Source organism: Labrus mixtus, chromosome 3 (genome assembly GCF_963584025.1).
Source record: "Labrus mixtus chromosome 3, fLabMix1.1, whole genome shotgun sequence".
Classification (NCBI taxonomy): domain Eukaryota; kingdom Metazoa; phylum Chordata; class Actinopteri; order Labriformes; family Labridae; genus Labrus; species Labrus mixtus.
In genome coordinates, this window is record NC_083614.1 from 7,907,229 (window position 1) to 7,925,918 (window position 18,690).

At 39.8% G+C, this 18,690-nt stretch overlaps 1 protein-coding gene across 1 annotated transcript; it reads right to left on the bottom strand.

Annotated features, from left to right (window-relative positions):
• Nucleotides 1–7,226: 7,226 nt before the first annotated feature.
• On the bottom strand, nucleotides 7,227–18,427 carry cep63 (centrosomal protein 63). Its single transcript, XM_061030535.1, has 15 exons — nucleotides 18,068–18,427; nucleotides 16,837–17,014; nucleotides 15,776–15,871; nucleotides 15,348–15,470; nucleotides 15,130–15,243; nucleotides 14,834–15,019; nucleotides 13,291–13,436; nucleotides 12,977–13,120; nucleotides 12,756–12,855; nucleotides 12,461–12,649; nucleotides 10,861–10,947; nucleotides 10,547–10,725; nucleotides 10,162–10,468; nucleotides 9,461–9,653; nucleotides 7,227–7,481 (listed from the first exon to the last, which is right to left on the bottom strand). Exons 1-15 carry the CDS (start codon nucleotides 18,121–18,123, stop codon nucleotides 7,423–7,425), a joined length of 2,157 nt encoding a protein of 718 aa, XP_060886518.1. The 5' UTR covers nucleotides 18,124–18,427; the 3' UTR covers nucleotides 7,227–7,422.
• Nucleotides 18,428–18,690: the final 263 nt, after the last annotated feature.

Below are 18,690 nucleotides of genomic sequence, written 5' to 3' on the forward strand. Positions count from 1 at the left end.
ATCCCACTAACTTAGCTACTTACTTACGAAATCCATAATTTGAAAATTATTTTACTTATTTACATTTTCTCTGTTAAACAAATAGTCTGTTGGAATTTACAGTTAGAGTTGTTTCCATAGCAACATGTACTCAATATAATTCATAAAATGAGCTAGATTAGTTTATATTACATACATTTAACTGCACATTTCTTAAAACCAGCTAACCTAGCTGTGATTACTCTCGTTAAATGAAACATTGCCAGCCGATAGTGAAGTGAGACAAGGTGAACAGATCCACCTGAATCAGAGCAGCTCCTGATTGAGTTTTTCTGCCTTGGCATGTCATGGGGACTATTGACTTCCCTCCCCATTTATTGCTGTTTTAAACACACCCATATCTTATACCACGATACGTTCAATGTTGAATTGATGTGTGGATGTGATTTCTTTTTGACCCCTCTATGCCTTTACTGTGATAGGACAGTGGATAGATTTAGAAACGGGATAAAGAGAGAAGGTTGTGGATGACGTGCGGGAAAGGAGCCACAGGCTGGACTTGAAACCCGGGTCACTGGCTTGGAGGATTAGACTCTGTACATGGAGCGCTCCCCACCAGTCAATCGGCGTCCAACTTGTATGTTTCTCTTAACAACAGTGAACTGTCAATAGATAACAGATAGTTACTATAGCCCATTGGCCAATCAGAACCAAGTAATCAGGTTGCTCCTGTTTGTTTTGACTCTCATCCATTCAACATCTACAGTCGTTTGATTCTAATGTATACAATAAGATACGGTGCTTCACAGATTTTGACCATTTTATAGACTTTCATGCAAGTGCTGATCGAAAGACACTGAAAGAACGGACTTAACTTGAAAATGTAACAAATTCAACTGAGAAGAAATAATTTGTTTTGATTATGAAGACAAATACAGCTGATGACTGTTCACATATCAGTTGCTGTGATTACCTGTTTGCCTAAAACGTACAACAAGAATTGCTTAAGAATAAATAAAGACTCTTTCTGTTCTGCACAACTGATGAAATGTTGTGATGGATTTCAGGTTTGTGCAGTCAAAGCTTTGAAATAAAAACTGCCTTAAACAGAAACGTATTTGGATGTCACTACTTGTGTGGAAAGTTTTGCAGCTGACTAGAGAGGCTTGTATAAATAAACAGCTAATTCATCAAACCCTTTCCTTATGACGCTGACATCGTTCTTACATAATAGATAAACAATCCAACACCACGATTTAAATACTGTATCAAATGGACGCCTCACATTCTCAGCTTCTTTTTGTACACTTTAAACTTTCAAATGAGTGAAATAAGTGTGTCTGTCTGAGGCTTTCTAATGTGTGTAATTCCTTAAATGTGTATTGAAAGTGAAGCATATGTGACTGAGGAGTAAAAGTGTCTTTCAGATTTGCTGAGCAGGCAGTGAGAGCAGCCTGTTGATTTATGATGCGGTTGCCCCGCAGAGTGATCACGACAGGTGACGACAATTTTCTCTGTGATCTCCGATGAGCCTGACTATTTTACAGCCGCTGCAGTTAAAGACTTAAACACACAGGAGCTCCGAGATGAGTCGAGCATGAAAGGAAGGGAAGCCGTTAAGAGTCTGTAATGTTTGAGTCTCACTGAGGAGGCATTTTAATGGCTTAAGAGATCCCACATAAGGTAGAGGAAGGTAGCAGACATATGTAATGTCAGGCTGCTGTATGTGAACACACTCTCCCTTTGTGAATGTCATTAAATGTGAAGCTTCAAATGAGGTAAAAGAGATGTTACATAAGAGGATTAGTGACTGTGAGATGATTTTGACCTTTCTGAAAACTTCAGCAGTGTGATTTCTTGGAAGGGGCTGACAAAGAAATGAATTTCTGAGCAAGAATTATCTTGATAACAGAGTGAAATGGTAAATGGACTTCAGCTTGTATAGTGACTACTCAAAGGCTGCTAAAGTGACCATCAGAATGATCTAATCTCATTCATACCGCTGCTGAAGAAGCAACAGGAGAAAATTGGGGTTCATTTTTTTTGTCCAAGGACGGATGGACGGACAGATCCTCCCGTGGAGGAGCTGAGGATCGAACCCAAAACCTTCCAGTTGAGAGACGACCGACAATACCAACTGAGCCACAAGAAACAAGAGTGGACTGTGGACACATTATTTCAGTTCTACAATGTCAGATTTCAGGGTGTTTTGAAACTGGAGTGATTTGATGCAATAGTGGCTCGACAACAACTAACTCTGCAGTTAGTGTGTGGGTTCAGACTCATTTATCCATTTGAGTCACACTCATTTGCATCTCCATCCTTCAATTTCCTGCCTCCTTTATTTGGCATTTTTTTACATGAAGCAGTTCAAAACTATTTTGGACGTAACATGTAACAAAGCCAGAAAAGTTGAAACGATTTGTGATGTTTTATACAGTTTTTCTATAGCTGTCCCTCAAAGAGTGCTTAAACGCTGTCAGCATGGTTTATGCATCAAAAAACAATGATATAACATGAACAGTTTGTGCTGCTGCATCCAAATCTGATGACAATGTGTTTAAAGGTTGGCTGCATGACCACGACAAGTTTGATGTAATTTAACAATAGTTGGGGGGAAATATACATTAAAGAATCTTTGTCTTTCAATTATACCCTGTGAAAATATATGGTGGATTTTTTACTTCTTAAAAAGAGAGTGAAATGAAAGTAAGAATTGAAGGTGCAGACAGTTTTATGTTTTGACTGTCTCATGAGGTGTTTTTGTAAACTTTTCAGAAGTGAAGAAGAGCGTCACTTCCTTCTTCACAAATCAAAACAAGTTCAGCTGTTCGTCTATATGACTGAAAGAATGCAAACAGACTTTTCCTTCTGGACCATTTATCAGTGTATCCCAAGATGCCCGTGTGCTGTATAGATTATAATCTGTCGTACATTGTGTTTGTTTTCCTTGCCTTTCTTTTTCAGACGTAAACATATTATCATAATTATCACTTCTTTCTCAGACTGAATGTCACCCAAACTTGAGCTCAGATAGTCTTTAAATCTGTTTTTCATGTGACCGTAGTGTAAGTTTGCATTGGTTTGTAGTTTGAAACTCAGATTTACAATTTTAATAAAATGGTATTCAAAATATTCTACCACTGCAGTCACATGTCTCAGATTCTCACCTTTTTTCATACTATACTATATCATATTTCACACCATAATCTTGAAACACAACACGCTGCACGTCATTGCATAAGAGAGAGAGAGAGAGAGAGAATGAGCTGCTGGTCCAGGATGTTTGTGGTCGGAGGGGATTCTGAAAACTAATTACAGAGACGATGCAAACGGATGCCCTCGTTAGCCCTGAATGAACAAGGAATCTTGTAAGTAGTTTTACGTAATAATAGTCAGTACTAGACCTTCATCAGGCAAACAGTTTGTCAAAATGGGCATGACATCTTAAATAGGAAGTGACTACAAGCCAGCCACCAATCATCAGAATGACGTGAGCTCTGAATCAACAAATAAAAAAAACACATAAACATCCGCTTGTTTTTAATTGTCAGGTAAACTCCTGCACCTCGTCTATATCACACAATTACACTTGGCAAGGTTTTGATACAACTGAGCAAACTCAAAGACCACAATCTAACACCCTTCAGAATCCAGTGACTACTGATACATCTGCAGCCTCTGACAACCAGCAACCTTCACCACACCACTCCTGTTTTATTTTCCTCTTACCACTGGATCCCAGCTTGTTTCAGAATTGATTTTAAAAGTTGATCATTTTTAAGGCTCTCATTGTCCTTTCTCCCAGCTACATTTCAAACCTGTTAATACTGTACAAGCCGACACGTATGTTGAGATCCGAGGGCAGAGGTGTGATCAAAAGACCAGTTTGAAAACTGAAAGAGAAAGGGCATTTTCTGTGAGGGCTCCTGAGCTCCAGAGATCAGGTCTCAGTCAGTGATCTCTTCTAAATCGCTTCTCAAGAGACACTTTAACCGGAGGCCTTTTCCTGATTTGACCTGAGTTTATCAGTTATCAGTTAGGATATCTTACATATTACCTTTAAGTCATTTCAATCCTTCAAATTAACAATGAGAAGTTTTCTTTTTCTCCCTCCGGTGTACCAGAGAGGGGTTACGATGTACAACTCAATATTGAGGTCAAACAATATTTTTATAAAGATTTATTTTTTGGCTTTTTGTGCTTTTATTGGACAGATAGGACAGTGGATAGAGTCAGAAATTAGGGAGAAGGAGAGTAGGGAATGACATGCAGGAAAGGAGCCACAGGTCAGATTTGAGCCTGGGCCGCCCGCTTAGAGGACTACAGCCTCCATACATGGGACATGCGCTCTAATCACTGCGCCACCAGCGCCCCCAAACAATATTTTTAATCACCATCACTAGGCGGAAAGACTGAACGATTTAGTTTCAAAGATATAGACTCAAAAAGTGTGTTGAGATTTTTTTTTTTTCATCTCAGGTCTACAAGAGTACATTAAGTGTTACAGTAATCAATTCTTCTTCTGGTTCTGTTTACAGTATCCAAACAAACACATAGTGGAAGTGGGACATTGGCGTTCATGCATGGACGCACACATTGTGTGTTAAGAGGAATGAGTGTTTTCCTCCTGGCCTCTCTGGCATAGTTCCCTTTTGGCACAGAGCGCCAGGCGGGCTGATAAGAACGCGCCCTTCTGTCTCTGCAGCATCCCAAGTATCCTGCAGAGATCATCCGGAGTCCCCCTGCACGGGACGAGTCTATCTGCAACATGCACCCAATTCCCTCAACCCCACCCACTCAGACATGACCAAGAAGAGTGGACAACAATGTCACGTTCCCGTCAAAATTTGGGACATGGCTGGAGGTTAAAGTGGGACAAGGACACATGTGAAGCACGACCGGCATGTTTTCTGAGGCTCCACCATGGAATGTGCAACAAAGAAGGCATGCAGGCTGCAACAATTCTGGGAAAAGTCGTCTTATCTTACTGAGGAAGTTCAGAAATTCATAGAAAGATATGAATCACTTCCCCCTATGAGGGTGGTAGTCCATATATTATAGGAGCAACATGAATCACACTAGAGACATTTTTTCGGGCACAAAACAAACCGTGGGCAGCGTTTGGTAAATGTTTTGAACTGATTATCACTCAGAGAATCAGAGATATTTCTTCCCTTCCCATGCTCAGGAATCTCCCGGCAGGACCCAGCCTAAGAAATCCCCGCCAACCAGCCCTGCCTTTCAGACTTCTGCAGAGATAAATCAGAGCTCTACAAACACAATCTATCCTCTGTCTTTATTCTCATGACAAGTTATATATGAACTCACAGATAAGGACATTCCTCAAATACCTCAGATATCTGCTACGAGATTAGTTGATAATTTGGACCAATTTTCTTCATCAATTTATCAAGTTTGCTAAATGTCACTTGTTAACTTGCCTTCATGTAACCTCTGAGATGTTTGGTTTGTGACATAAAGCATTCAGTGTGGCTGCAGACTGCAGAGAAGAGACGGATCTTTCAAGCAGTAAGCAAACACACAAGCCTCTAAATAACTGCTTGATTAAGGAGGATCTGACTGTGCTGATTGGTTAAAGCTAACCAGTCTAGAGGAGCATAACCTGTCTCCTCCTGCTGTTTGTTTGAGTAAGAGAAGCATCGATGGTAATGCTGACCAAGTTAAGTTATTGGATGGACATTTCACAGTTTACAGGAAGTTCTTAAGGCCATTATTGTCTTATATACTGGTAGCAATCAAAGCCCTAATGTGTTACTTACACATGTTTAAAGGGAAAGTTTACCTTTTCTACCCTTGAATTTGAACTGATGTGCTCGTACAAGCAGGATTTGTGACATCTTTAGGGTCCAATAGGAAAAGCTACAAAAGTGTGATGTAAACCTGAAATGAGGGATGAAGGGATGTACCTCAAGAATGATAGATTGTCAGGTGATTTTAGGCCAAACTTAAAGGTGCGCTATGTAGATTTGTTAGTGAAATTTGAAAGTTGGAGAAGTGAAACAGTTCTGTGCTATATTTCCTGAACTAAATACAGAAAACTTATTCAAAGGAAAAAATGAGTCCCTGGAAGAATTTTTGGAGCTATAAAGCTACCAGGAGAGTTACGGTTTCACTGTTGCGGACATCATAACTTCTCACGTAGAATTTTATCTTCAAACAGTGTTCCAGGGACCATATTTTCCTCTGAGGACAGTTTGTGCATAGAGTTATGAACAAATACCACAGAATCTGTACACTTCTCCAACTTTCACATTTCTCTACCAAAACTCCAAAGTGCACCTTTAAAAGAAAATATCTAACGGAGACTCAAAAAAGTACAAATTCAAAGGAAGATGTTGCATTCACAAGAGATTTTGCAGAGGTAGGATTTTTTGCCCTCTAGTTCACCTGTATTCAAGTCAATGGTGTGAAGGGAAAACCTTCTGGACTGCACCCAAAACAACAGAACGCCAGAGTTTGTTTTTCTTCTGTGCAAAAGTGAACATATTTCATCCTTGGATGGCGATGGCATCTGCAGTTCATGCTGCTGGAATCCTCTGCTGGACTCATACCATCCTGAACTTTTCCAATGAAATGCTTTATTATCTGCTGTCTGCCTTTATTGCAGGGTTGTTCTCAGCCAGGATTACCAAATTCAACTCCAGACGACAAAAATAATTCTATTTCCCAAAAGCGTCAATGAAATGTCTCTTGAGTCAAATAGGATTCAATGCTTTGGAAGTTGTTGTACAGAACTGGAATGCACTTTTGGAAACAATTATTGGAAGCAAAAAAATGGATGATAACAAACTATAAGAAACCCTGAGATCCCTTCTGTAGAATAAGCAATGTCTTTGCATTGCATTACTAACTGCATTCACAACATTTGTCCTAATGCGGGAAATTTTCACTAACAGATTATGAATTTACTTCATTATCTTGTAACCAAGCCTTTCCTGTGATGCATTACGTAGATAGAGCAGCATGAACTCTCCCTGGACCTGGATCCACCTCAGTCCTCCACCCTTTTACGAGGCCCCTTCAGAAGAATCTGCACACATAAAAAATAAAAAAAAAACGTCTCACCTCCCTCCACAGAGAGCCAGAGGAATGCCTCGCTTGCCAAATTCCTCAGTGCTGTTTGTTGGTGTTTACAGCCTGCTAGTAACACAGGCTACCAAATACCAGAGACAGCTGAGCAGAACCTCTGTGTTGTTGTTGTAAAAGTATGACAGCGAAACACATTTTTTATAAGATTTTCCTCCACTTTATTTCCATTGGTTCAGTGTGTGCTTCATTATGAGAGCAGTAAAATATAACTATTCCCCCCTGGCCTTTCATTGTTTCCCCAGATGGTTGTTATTAACATTCCATCAGCTTTCTAATGATGAGGACAAGGCAGGCCGCAGGGGAAGGTTCATGACAGCATTGGCATGGTGCTCACATTCCTGCACTTGACTCGCCGGAGGGCCTCTGCAGGGTGGGTGGTGTTGGTGGTGCTGAGGGGAGAGCAGTCACAGGGGAAATGAGGAGAGCTGCAGTATAAGCTGCCTCTTCTCCCTCCCTGCTGTCTGCACTGACATGTACATATGTGGTATTTTCTCAGTTATGACAGACCTGCAGGGAGGACGGACACCTTTCTGGCTCTCAGCTACATACTTTTCTCTCGATGCCAAATGCCAATGCAATGATGCGTTCCAAGCAATGAAAAAAAAAAGGAATTTACAGGAAGAAAATATGCAAAAGATGTCTTCTTGACGTCCGAATTCCAGAAAGTAACTCGGTGGAATTCAGAGACCAAAAAGTAATTTGTGTGAAGTCACACAAACATGACAGAGTGCAAGAGGGGGAATACACACACATTGTTGCACGAGGCAGCCTATGGGAACTAACTCGTGCATTAATTCTTGAAACGGGCAGAAACTTTAATTCAACTGGACTTTAATGATTTATGTCGAATGAAGTCACATTAACCAATAACATACCTCAGTGTGTGCTATGCTAACGGAGAAAGCTCAGTTCTCTTGTTTGCAGAGCCATGCAGGAATCGCCAATGTACCAGGATGCACTGCATGCTCTGCTGAGTTTCTTTTATGGTATGTTTTAATCCAAATCAATTCAACTAACTACAAAAGTCATCCACAACACTATAAAATGTGCTCTCTGACATAAAATCTTCTGGAATATGTTTCAGAAGTTGGAAGTGTCATTTTGTTGCTAGTTTGAAATGAAAACAAAGGCCTGAGGCGAGGAATCAGAGTTGAAAAACCTGTACTTCTTCAAGGATGACAGCTATGTCAAATAAGGATGCTAGACACTGAAGGAACATATTTTTCAGCTGCGCCAAGTTGGAAAAAAAATGCTAAATCTACCGCAACAACAGAAAAGGAAGTATAACTAGAATTCAATTTATTCAAACTTATCTTTTTATGATTCCAGCTTTCAACTGTGAGGATTTCTAGCTTTTTTGTCTTTTATTGTGAACATCTTTGGGTTATAGATGACTGGATTTACAAAACAATACATATGAAGATGTTGTTAGAAACTGAGAGCCTTTTTTTAGATTTATTTTTGGCCTTTATTTAATAAGATAGTAAAGAGTGAAACTGGGAGAGAGATTTGTCAATGACATGAAGGATATAAGCCACAGGTCAGACTTGAACCCAGGCTGCCCACTTGAAGGACTATAGCCTCCGTGCATGGGGCGTTACCTAACCGCTAGGCCATCGGCGCCCCAGTAAAAGACTTTTGTAAAGTTTATTTATAATATTTCTTAATTACTGTACTGTCAATTTTACAAGCAAACAGACGAGTAAATCTTGGCAGAGAGTGGATCGATCCAAAAACCAACAGACTGTGATGGATGTTCTCAAATATTGACCATCACTTCCAGAGGATAAATCATTTCTCAATGTGTTCTAAGCTCATTGTACCTGCCATGATTTTACAAATACTGACCACTGATACATTGCTGCTTCTCAGTGATGTCATGAGGTGATGCAAAGTGTTAAATCACTCAGCCTGTCAGCACCTAATCTCTCAGATTAGTTTAGTGATGCAACAGAAATGTATCTCCTGTGAAAACATGTTGTGACCCATACGGATAAATAAGCCCATGATAAGCAGAGTAAGACACAGGATCAAAACAATATGTTGGACCTCGTACCTCCTTGCCTTCGCTGTGAGGACAGAGTGGGTTTCATAATTCTGTCGTCTCTCACTCCTCGCCTTCAAACTCACTGACATTTTGAATTATAGCCGTTTTTTTTTAAAAACAGTACTCATAAAACACTTGCGTAACCACAACGCTCTGTGCTCCCATGCTGTTCATAAATGTCGACTCTGTAAAAATATCTCTTTAAAAAGTCTCTTAATTTCTGAGAAGTGAATGCACCATTAAGTACAAGACCGCAGCCTTTTGGCGATGCTGTTGAAAGCACTTTTTTTCATATTTATTCCCCCATACTGGACCACTAACCCGTCTGTACTGAAGTCTGTGCAGCCTCAGGCTCTGAGTCACCTGGCAGGTACTTGGAAACTGTCCTTATGTTTCTCTCCGTCATACCCTGGATGTGGGTGTCCAATTTCAGGATCAGCTCATTGCATCGCAAGTCCTCTTCCTCCACGAAACGAGACACCATGGCTTCTGCAGGGGACGCTGACATAGACTCCTAAGAGGAAGGATAAGGAAACTGTTGGAATTAAAGTTATCAAAACATTCAAGAATTCAATACTTTTTTGCCTCCACATGTTTTAAATCCATACATTCTTCCGTCATAATAATGGATGATAGTATCATTAAAGGCATTAAAAAAAAACACTGCATCTTCTTTTTGATAAGTGCTTAGGAGAGGAATGAATCCTTTGTAAATTGCCTTAACGTTTCCATCGTATTAGTGCAATTTAGACAGTTTGTAGGAGTTTGCTTGCAATTTTTGGATTTTTGGAAACAAGAAAGTTCCCAAACAAGAAAGTTTCCAATCATGGGTGCCTAGGACTTCTAGTTTTGTTGCTGTGGTATCAAAACAGGTAACCATATTGTTTCATTTTTACTAGAATCATACTGAAGTTATGTGACAACCCTTGGAGGAATACTTGCTAAAAAGAGAATAGCACAAAATGAACTGCGCACACATGTCGACTGTAACTGGATCATGGATCTCTTGTGGTAAGGCTCACCATGCAAGAGGGGGAGACTTTTCCTTTTGACTCTGAAGTAAGAGAGTCCTCAGAGCTGCAGCTTTGCCCCTCAGCAGCGGACTCATTTGAAGCGGACGCTGAGTATCTCCTGCAGAGTCTGATGTTGCTGGAGGTGGAGGAAGAGGAGGATGCTGAGGAATGAGGCCTGCTGTCTTGATCCTGGCTGCAGACGTGCTCTCTGTTGGAAGGGGACACAGTGTTCAGCTGCTTGAAGAGCATCTGGATCTCCACTTCGGATCGAGTCGTGTTCTCCTTCCTGTGTTTGTGATGTCTGGCATCTGCATTGCTACAAACACAAACAAGAGGTTACATCACTCTTTGGTTATGTAGAAGACGCATGTCTGTGTGTATGCTGGGTGTGTACCTGTCCTGAGCAGGCTGCGGTTGGTCAGTCATGGCGTGGCCTTGTTCCTTCCGTTTGGAAACCTCATGACGGGTGTGCTTCTCAGCAAGCTTCTGCCTCAGCTGCTGATTCTCTTGTTCCAGGCTGCTCAGAGAGGACACATAGCTCTCCCTCAGGGACGCAAGCGAAGGATCCCCCCTCTGAGGAGAGCAGAGTGAGAGGCATGAGTCAGAGTTAGGAAAGGCATTGAAGGCAAAATATGAAGAAAAAAGTTTAGAAAAGTGGTCTGTTGAATTTTAATAACTTAAAAAAAAGAATGTCAAAGCAGATAACACCTTTGCTGATTGAGACTCCAGTCTCTGAAGCTGCCCCTTCAGATGCTGGTTCTCAGATTGTAAAGTCTCCAACTGGGCTTGAGTCATCTGTGAAAGAGAAAAGTGTGACTTATTCTACTCAACCACTTCACTGATGCATGGCTCCAACAGGATTACCCTCAAACCTTTAAGGAAAAGGGAGTTAATAGAAAGAGAATACAGAGATGATTTCAGAAATGTGATGTTGTCTGAACTTTAAAATAATCTTTTGGGGATACCTGTGTCCCCTTTCAGACCACAGTTCAGTTAGTGTGTCGTGTTAATCAACAGGTGTCTGTATAACTGGCCAAAATGAATACAATATAATTTAGTATTTTTTTAAATAGAGACCATCCAGTTTAACTTAGTTTCAGTACAGAGCATCAAACTGATGAGATTTAATAGCTATTGTTCATTTCCAACTCTTGTCTCCAGTTTGGCCCTAAACTTTCAGTAACATAAACTTCATAATACTGATGTAATAAAATACATATCCCATAATGCATTGTATAACAGGACATACATTCTAGAAAAACAGTATAAATGAGACATGTAGAATACAACAATCTAAAAACAAGCAGAGCTCTGGTTGGCCTTCAGCTGTACTTGACTTTTGTTTGGAAAGATCTAAAATGTGGGATTAATCACTTCATCACTAAGAAACCCTCGGACGGCACAAGCTGCAGGTATTGCAGGGACAATGTTCCTACCCGAGTGTGTTAGCATACTTAGATTGGCTATTAGAACTACAAACACATGACAGCTGAGAATGATGGTGAGAATGATTCGCAGATTTCCGACCAAAAACCAAAGTAACTGAGTAGAGACCTGAGTGTGACTTATTCCAGTCCATTCACAGAGGATGAAGGTGAGATATTTAACAGGATTAGACCAAACTCTGACCTGTTGGTGGCGCTAAAGGAAGGCTAAGAAATCATTCAAAGTCATAAGGATTCAAGTATCCGAACACTGTTTCATGGTAATCCATCTAAAGTCAGAGTTTCACTAAGTACAAGCTAGAAGGCCTTTAAGGTGACTACTTTTTAACTATTTCCATTTACACCACCATCCCTTTTTAGATCTATGCATATTTTCTAAGTTCATTTTTTTAACTAGATGAAAGAATTTAGTCTTTAAAAGTCTGGATTAGAGCCCGACCGATTAATCTCCCGGTCTATAATATTGGTGTTGGTTAATATTACTGCAGATATAATATATAAATATTATATATATATGTATATAAGTGGACAGTGGAGTGTGCTATATGGATTACAACAAGTATCATCACTCTCCAGAGTTGATGCACATACATGCACAGTTACTTTCCAGTTGAGTGACCATCTTGTCTTCATTATACGTCTTTGATAACTGCATTTGAGCAATCAACACAAAAAATGTTTATATCTATATCTATATATCTCTACAGATCGAAGAAAGATATCGGCTTAAATATCGGTATTGATTTTTTCTCTTCTTAATATCGATATCTGTATCTGCCACTAAAACCTCAACAAAATAAGCCAGCTAATATCTTCATAGATTTTCATCAAAGAAATCATGTCCTAGGACTACACCTGCTTACTTTGAGCTCAGCTGCCTTCTGCTCCGCCTCTTCATGAAGCTGCTGCTTGATGCTGGATGAAGAGCTGTTCAGTGTGCTGATGGTGATCTCATGTTGGTGCAGCTCGGAGGTCAGCCTGGACACCTCCTTCCTCATCCCCTCCACCTCCCCGCTGTGAGTTTGCTTGGCTCTTTTTAGCTCTTCTCTGAGCTGCAGAGTGAATAAAGAGGAGAGGTTGTTATTGGGAATGCTTTGTACGAATACAAAATGTGAGCAAAAAATATCAGAGCTCCAACTACAAGAGAAGCTTTCTGACCCTTTTCATTTCAGCAACAGTTGAATCATATTCTACTTTTGTGTTTCTCAGTTCCTCCATCTTTGATTGGTCAGCTCTCTGAAGGCTCAGCCTCTCTACCCTGAAAAACCACAAAAACATCCCATTTGATATTATAAACTAAACACATACAGAGTTATAGATGTCAAGCCTCTATGTCCAAAAATAACTGTAACATGGGTGTTTAATGATTCAGTGTTCACCTCTCTCTGAGACACACCACCTCCGCCTTCAGGTGAACCTCACATGTTTGGGTGCAGTGAAGTTTGGTCAGAGTCTTCTCCAGATCCTGTCGGAGGGTTTCCACTCCAGAGCAGCCCTGAGCGGCCAGGCAGTCCTCCAGAGAGCTGAGAAAAAAAGACTTAAAATGACTTCAATAAAAACATGCTCATTATTTTGCAGCTAGTCAATAAAGCATCCTACATTATGAGTGTAGAGTGCCCCCTTGTGTACCGTTACTGTACTACATCAAACATGATGGCTGAAAAACAAATGATTTAAATATGAATCCACCAACCGGATGACATGATCTTTAGCCTGCAGAAGTTGATTCAAACTGGCGTTTTCATCACGAGCACTCAGACGCTCCAGACCGACGCCTCTCATACATGTGTCCTGAGAGTCCAGCGTGGCATGGAGTTCCTCCCTTTCCTCCGAATGCACCTTTGCAAAAGCAGACAATACTCAGCATATACAATGATACTTATCAGAAATGTATAGTTAAACAAGGTCAATGTTGTAAATATCGTTTGAAAGGTGTTGTAGTTGATGTTGGTGCATACATGCATGAGTCAAACAAAGCACCTGTAACAGTTCTGAGTTTATGACCTAAAGAGTTGGAGGGATTTGCAGAGTGACCTACAGCCAGAACACCAGTAGTTACCATAGACTGTGTATTAAGATGGACGGAGTAACGGCCACCCAAGAGCAAAGCCAGTGGCGATTCAAGAGTCTGTTGGGGCCCTAGGCTAAAATCAATTGGGGGACCCTCTAACCAACTAAAGGTGTCTGATCCAACCTTTACAACAGGGTCCTAAGTTTCTGACTAGACTCTTCTCCTCTGTCGCCCCCCGGTGGTGGAATGAACTTCCAAACTCCATTGGATCTGTAGAGTCCCTCTGCACCTTCAAGAAAAAGCTAAAGACCCAGCTCTTTCATGAATACCTACAAACTTAATGATGATGGTCTCCATATTATTGATGATGATGATGATGGTAATGACGATGGTTTTTTGTTTGATAACGACGACTTATAAGATGGTTTCTATACTGATTAGAGCTCTCAAGAACTGCCCTCAATGTTGTGCTTTGCCTCTGGTCACTTCCTGTCAGCACCTGTGTGTCCAATCAGACTCAAAGCTGATCGTTTGCTCTTACTGACATTGTTCCCTTTTTTCTAGATCCTTGCTTGTGTTGTACTTACTCTCTGATGTACGTCGCTTTGGATAAAAGCGTCTGCTAAGTGAATTGTAGAATTGTAACCAGCATTCATAACCATTATGTCTGCCAGCCAACAGCTAATGGCTAATTTCTTTTCATGTTTCTTTGTTGACTTTCATTGTCAAACTTTGGTTTTCACATCAATAATACATGCAACGCTTAGCAGGGCAACAAGAGAGGGTGCTTTCAGATGGGGTCCCCTGAGGGTGGTTTCCTACTGTCATTGCAAAATGTGCACATTTTGGGCCACTGCTTTGGTTTAAGTTTGTCCACTCTTCAAAGTACTTCAACTACACGTCAAATAAAGGTTTTACAAACCCAGATTGTGACATGATAGTTATTTATTATCATGCTGATTTTTTTTCTCCAAATTTGAATTTTTCAGAGTGGTTTTGTTTTAATTAGTTATTTAATGCAAAAGAAAAACAAAACACAGGTGTTCACTGTCCATATTAAAATACAGTCAACAGTCGTTAGGTCAGTCATTCAGTGAGCGTCTTTAGGCAGGCTGAAGAAATGCAACTTTTTTTTTTAGGCGGATTGCCTTAAAAACTGATAAACTGATTTTCATTATAAAATCATGAATCAGAATTCACTTGGATTTTAATTCCTGATTCCTACCATTCTTCTAACCTGCTGCTCCCTCTGGTATTCTCCCAGCTGCATCTCGAGGGGTCGAAGGTGTTGCAGTTCGAGCTCCTGTGAGTGCAGGCTGTCCTGAGCCCTCTCCAGCTGAGTGCGCAGGTGCTGCACCTGTAGACAGCACTCCCTGTGCTCCCTCTCTGTTCCCAACGATGAACTCTGGGACTGGAAATCAACGACAGAAGACACGAGTGAAAAATTAAATGCATCATCTTTGCTTTAATGTTAAACCGACTGACTTGTAAATACATGCAAAGCTTTTCATTTTACTTTACCTTTAAGGTGCTGAGCTCATCAGTCAGACTCTTATTTTGGACCTCCAGAGCTCTGAGTTGTTTCTGGTGCTGGATGTTCAGCTGCTGCCACTCCACAGAGCGCTGGTGATATTCCTGAAAGGCACACAAGAGTGACGATACTTCATGTAACCATCAGATGGCAGTAGAGGACCATTTGAAACTGACTTATATTATAAACAGGAACAATGCTCCCTTACCTCCATCTTTTCATTGAGCCGGGTCACCTCTGATCGATCACTCTCTTTAGTTTTTGCGCCCCCGCTGGTCTCCTTTAGCTGTTTCCTTTGAAGCTTCAGATAACTTCTCTTTAACTTATCCAACTGCACGACAAAAACGTATGATTCTCAAATGTAAAATATATTAGGAGGTTTGGAATCTTTTTTGTGAAATACACAAAAAGAAATGCAAGATGCTTAGACAATCCAAACTTTCAAGGGGATTTCTTTCAAATTGTTGTTGACTTGTTGTTGAACTGGTGAAAAAGAAATGAAGAGACTCTTTCCTCTGCAAAACCTCTAACAACCATTTCCCCCCTGGGATTAAATTGTATTGTACAGTCAGATAACTATTCATCTACTGAACAGTTAGTCATTTAATACGATTGTGGAAGTGACGTGTTTCTCACCTCTTCCCGGACTTTTTGCAGGTTCTGCTCGTATTTATTCACTAACTCCTGTCGACCATCCTGGACTTCATCCAGCTGCTTACGGAGCAAGTCGATCTACAATCAAGGGTGATGGTATTAGTGGTGTTATTAAAATGTAGGTTAAACATCAACAAAAACCACAACAGCATATTCAGAGACTGATGGTGATTTACTGCAAATAGGGTTGTCATGATACCACAATTATAAACTTTGATGTGGTACTAGTCTAAATCAAACAATATAAATATCTCACCAACATAAAATATAATCATACACACCTAATATTGGGCATTGTCTTGTTTTCACTTTTCAATCATCAAAAATTGCAAGCTAACTCCTGCTCACCATCTAAATTGTCCAAATACATTGTCAACTTTTCAGTACTGAAACATTGCAAAAGTATTAGATTAAGTGGTTTTTAAAAGCCTCAGCACTTTTTGATATTATCGTTCAATTATGTTTTCATCATGTCAACACTGAGCTAAATAAAAGAGCTCTTAGTTTGGCTGCCTCCTCTGCAGGGAACTTTCTCCAGAGGGACTTGAAATGGGCAGATCTCCTTTTCACTTATAGACACAAGACCTTTAGATAGTGCCTGTTTTTTAAATTCTTATCTGTGTTCACAACTTCTGCTCTTCATTTCTGAAAAAATCTGGATATTTTTAATTGGCATTTGCTCTTAACTCCACTTAACTTTGTTGTTTGTAAACTGTTTGTTAGTCATGTAATGTTTATTATGACGTGTGCTGCTGCCTTCTTGGCCAGGTCACCCCTATAAAAGAGATCTTGATGGCAATGGGTTAATTATCTGGTTAAATATAAAATAAAAAGGATAGTGGAAAATGTATGGTTTGAAAAAATGTGGTATCTATAAGTCTCAACATTTTGCATTTAATCATCTCTCTTTCTGTTACCAAACCGTGTATTGCCTTTGATTAGATCACTCCTGATTCAACTATTAAGACGTGTAGCGATCATTTATAAGCACACTGTTTAATCTGCATCACAAAAACAGTACAAGGAAAGATCTGCTTCTGCACCTCCAGGTCCCTTCGTTCAATCAGATTCCTGCAGGTTGACAGCTCCTCTTCTCCACTCTTCAGCCTGAGCTCCATGGCCTGAATCTCAGCCTCCCACTCCTTCTTCTGATGATTGACCATAATGTCAATCTGTCTCATCAGCTCCTGAAGCTCTGGCTCACATGACGACAGGACAGAGCTGGAATACAGACACAAATATCATCACTTATCAATTAGTAGGATTGATTTTGAGCCGTAAAAAGAACACACAACCAATCGTGGCTTGGCTAAGTGTATTTAAAATATGTTTTCTTCTTCAGGAACAACCTGTTGGTTAATGCCATGAAAAAGTCACATTGTTGTTGCTTAATCAACAGGTATGGGGGAGGTCTGGGACTTTAAGCACCAAACATTTCTATTCCTCCATTCTGATCAAATTCAGTGCACCACTTAGTGCACCATTTTATATTTATGATATAAACCTTCAAGTCTTCATAAGGAACAATGATAATGCATTGATTGTATACTTAAAATGTGGACTAGTTATTGTGACTCTATTTCCCTGCAAAATCTGTAGCTGTATTTTTATACACAAAGTCTATGTATATTCATACTAGGGCTGGAAATAAATCAAGCTTAAATCTTAATTACGATTTGGCTTCCCATGATCATGAAAACAAGAAAATCAAGATCAAACCATTATTGTACCTTGTTAATGTTGTAAATGTTGGTGAATGTTTTAAAGTGTTTGTTGTTATATTTAGGAAACAATAGTACATCACCATATCCTCAAACACATAACTAATTGTATTTTAGTATTTATATACAATTATCCATCACTGTTTTTATATAATTGTATTTATTTATATGAAGTATGCTTTGGCAATATTATTACAAAGTTTTCTGAATTGTGAATTGTACAGGAGTTTGATAAATGCATGTGATGCAGATGTTGAAAAATCTAAGAATAATCGTGATCTCAACAACAATCATGCAATAATCTAGCAGCAACTAGGACAGTTCTATATGTTGTTTACAAGTGTCGTATGACATACAGTGACTGGATTTACATTAGTATTGTTTACGCAGTCAACTATATGATATTTGAATGTGATTAATTTCATAGACACAAAGCATTGCAGTGAAATATTAAAGACAAATCTTCAAGATGTAATCTCTTGCTGCCTCTTAAGAATTATACTTATCATAGTAGTGTAGCCAGTTCACTGACTTCAGCCAGAGTTAAAGTTACCTCAGATCTGGATTCTGCAGAGATCCCAAAGAAGTCTCCACTGGGTATGAAGTCATCCTGTCAGTGTTTATCACAGTGAACAGACACTTTAAGGTCCAACTTAGCAACCTATGCAACAGCAACCAAACTCAGCTGCAGCGGCGCCAACTAAGATGCTAGTTTGTATTGAAAATACGGAGTGTCGACTGCAGATTCATTAACGTGTCTAACATCGTAAACGTGTTGTAAGACAACGTCAGCTAGTTTCAGAGCCTCAAAAAACGTAATATTACATCTTTAGGTAAACTTCAACAAAACTTAAGACAACAGGGCAGCAATGTGCTTCCTGATGTAAGGCGGTAACTCCACCTCCGATGGTGACGTCAGCACGCTGCACGCCCAGGTTGAGTCAGATGAAGTCCTACATCCACCCAGGTATGGCATAAAATTAAAGTTTTTGTAATGAAGTCGAATAATATCAATCAAATGTCTAGTTCTAAAAATGACTAAACGCTACAGTGTATAGTTTTAAATATAACCATCAAACTAAATGATGCTTGGCACCGAATGCACCAGTTATTGTTATTAACGATTATAAAGACTGTATGGCATTTAAACATAACCACAGAAACCACAGAATAACA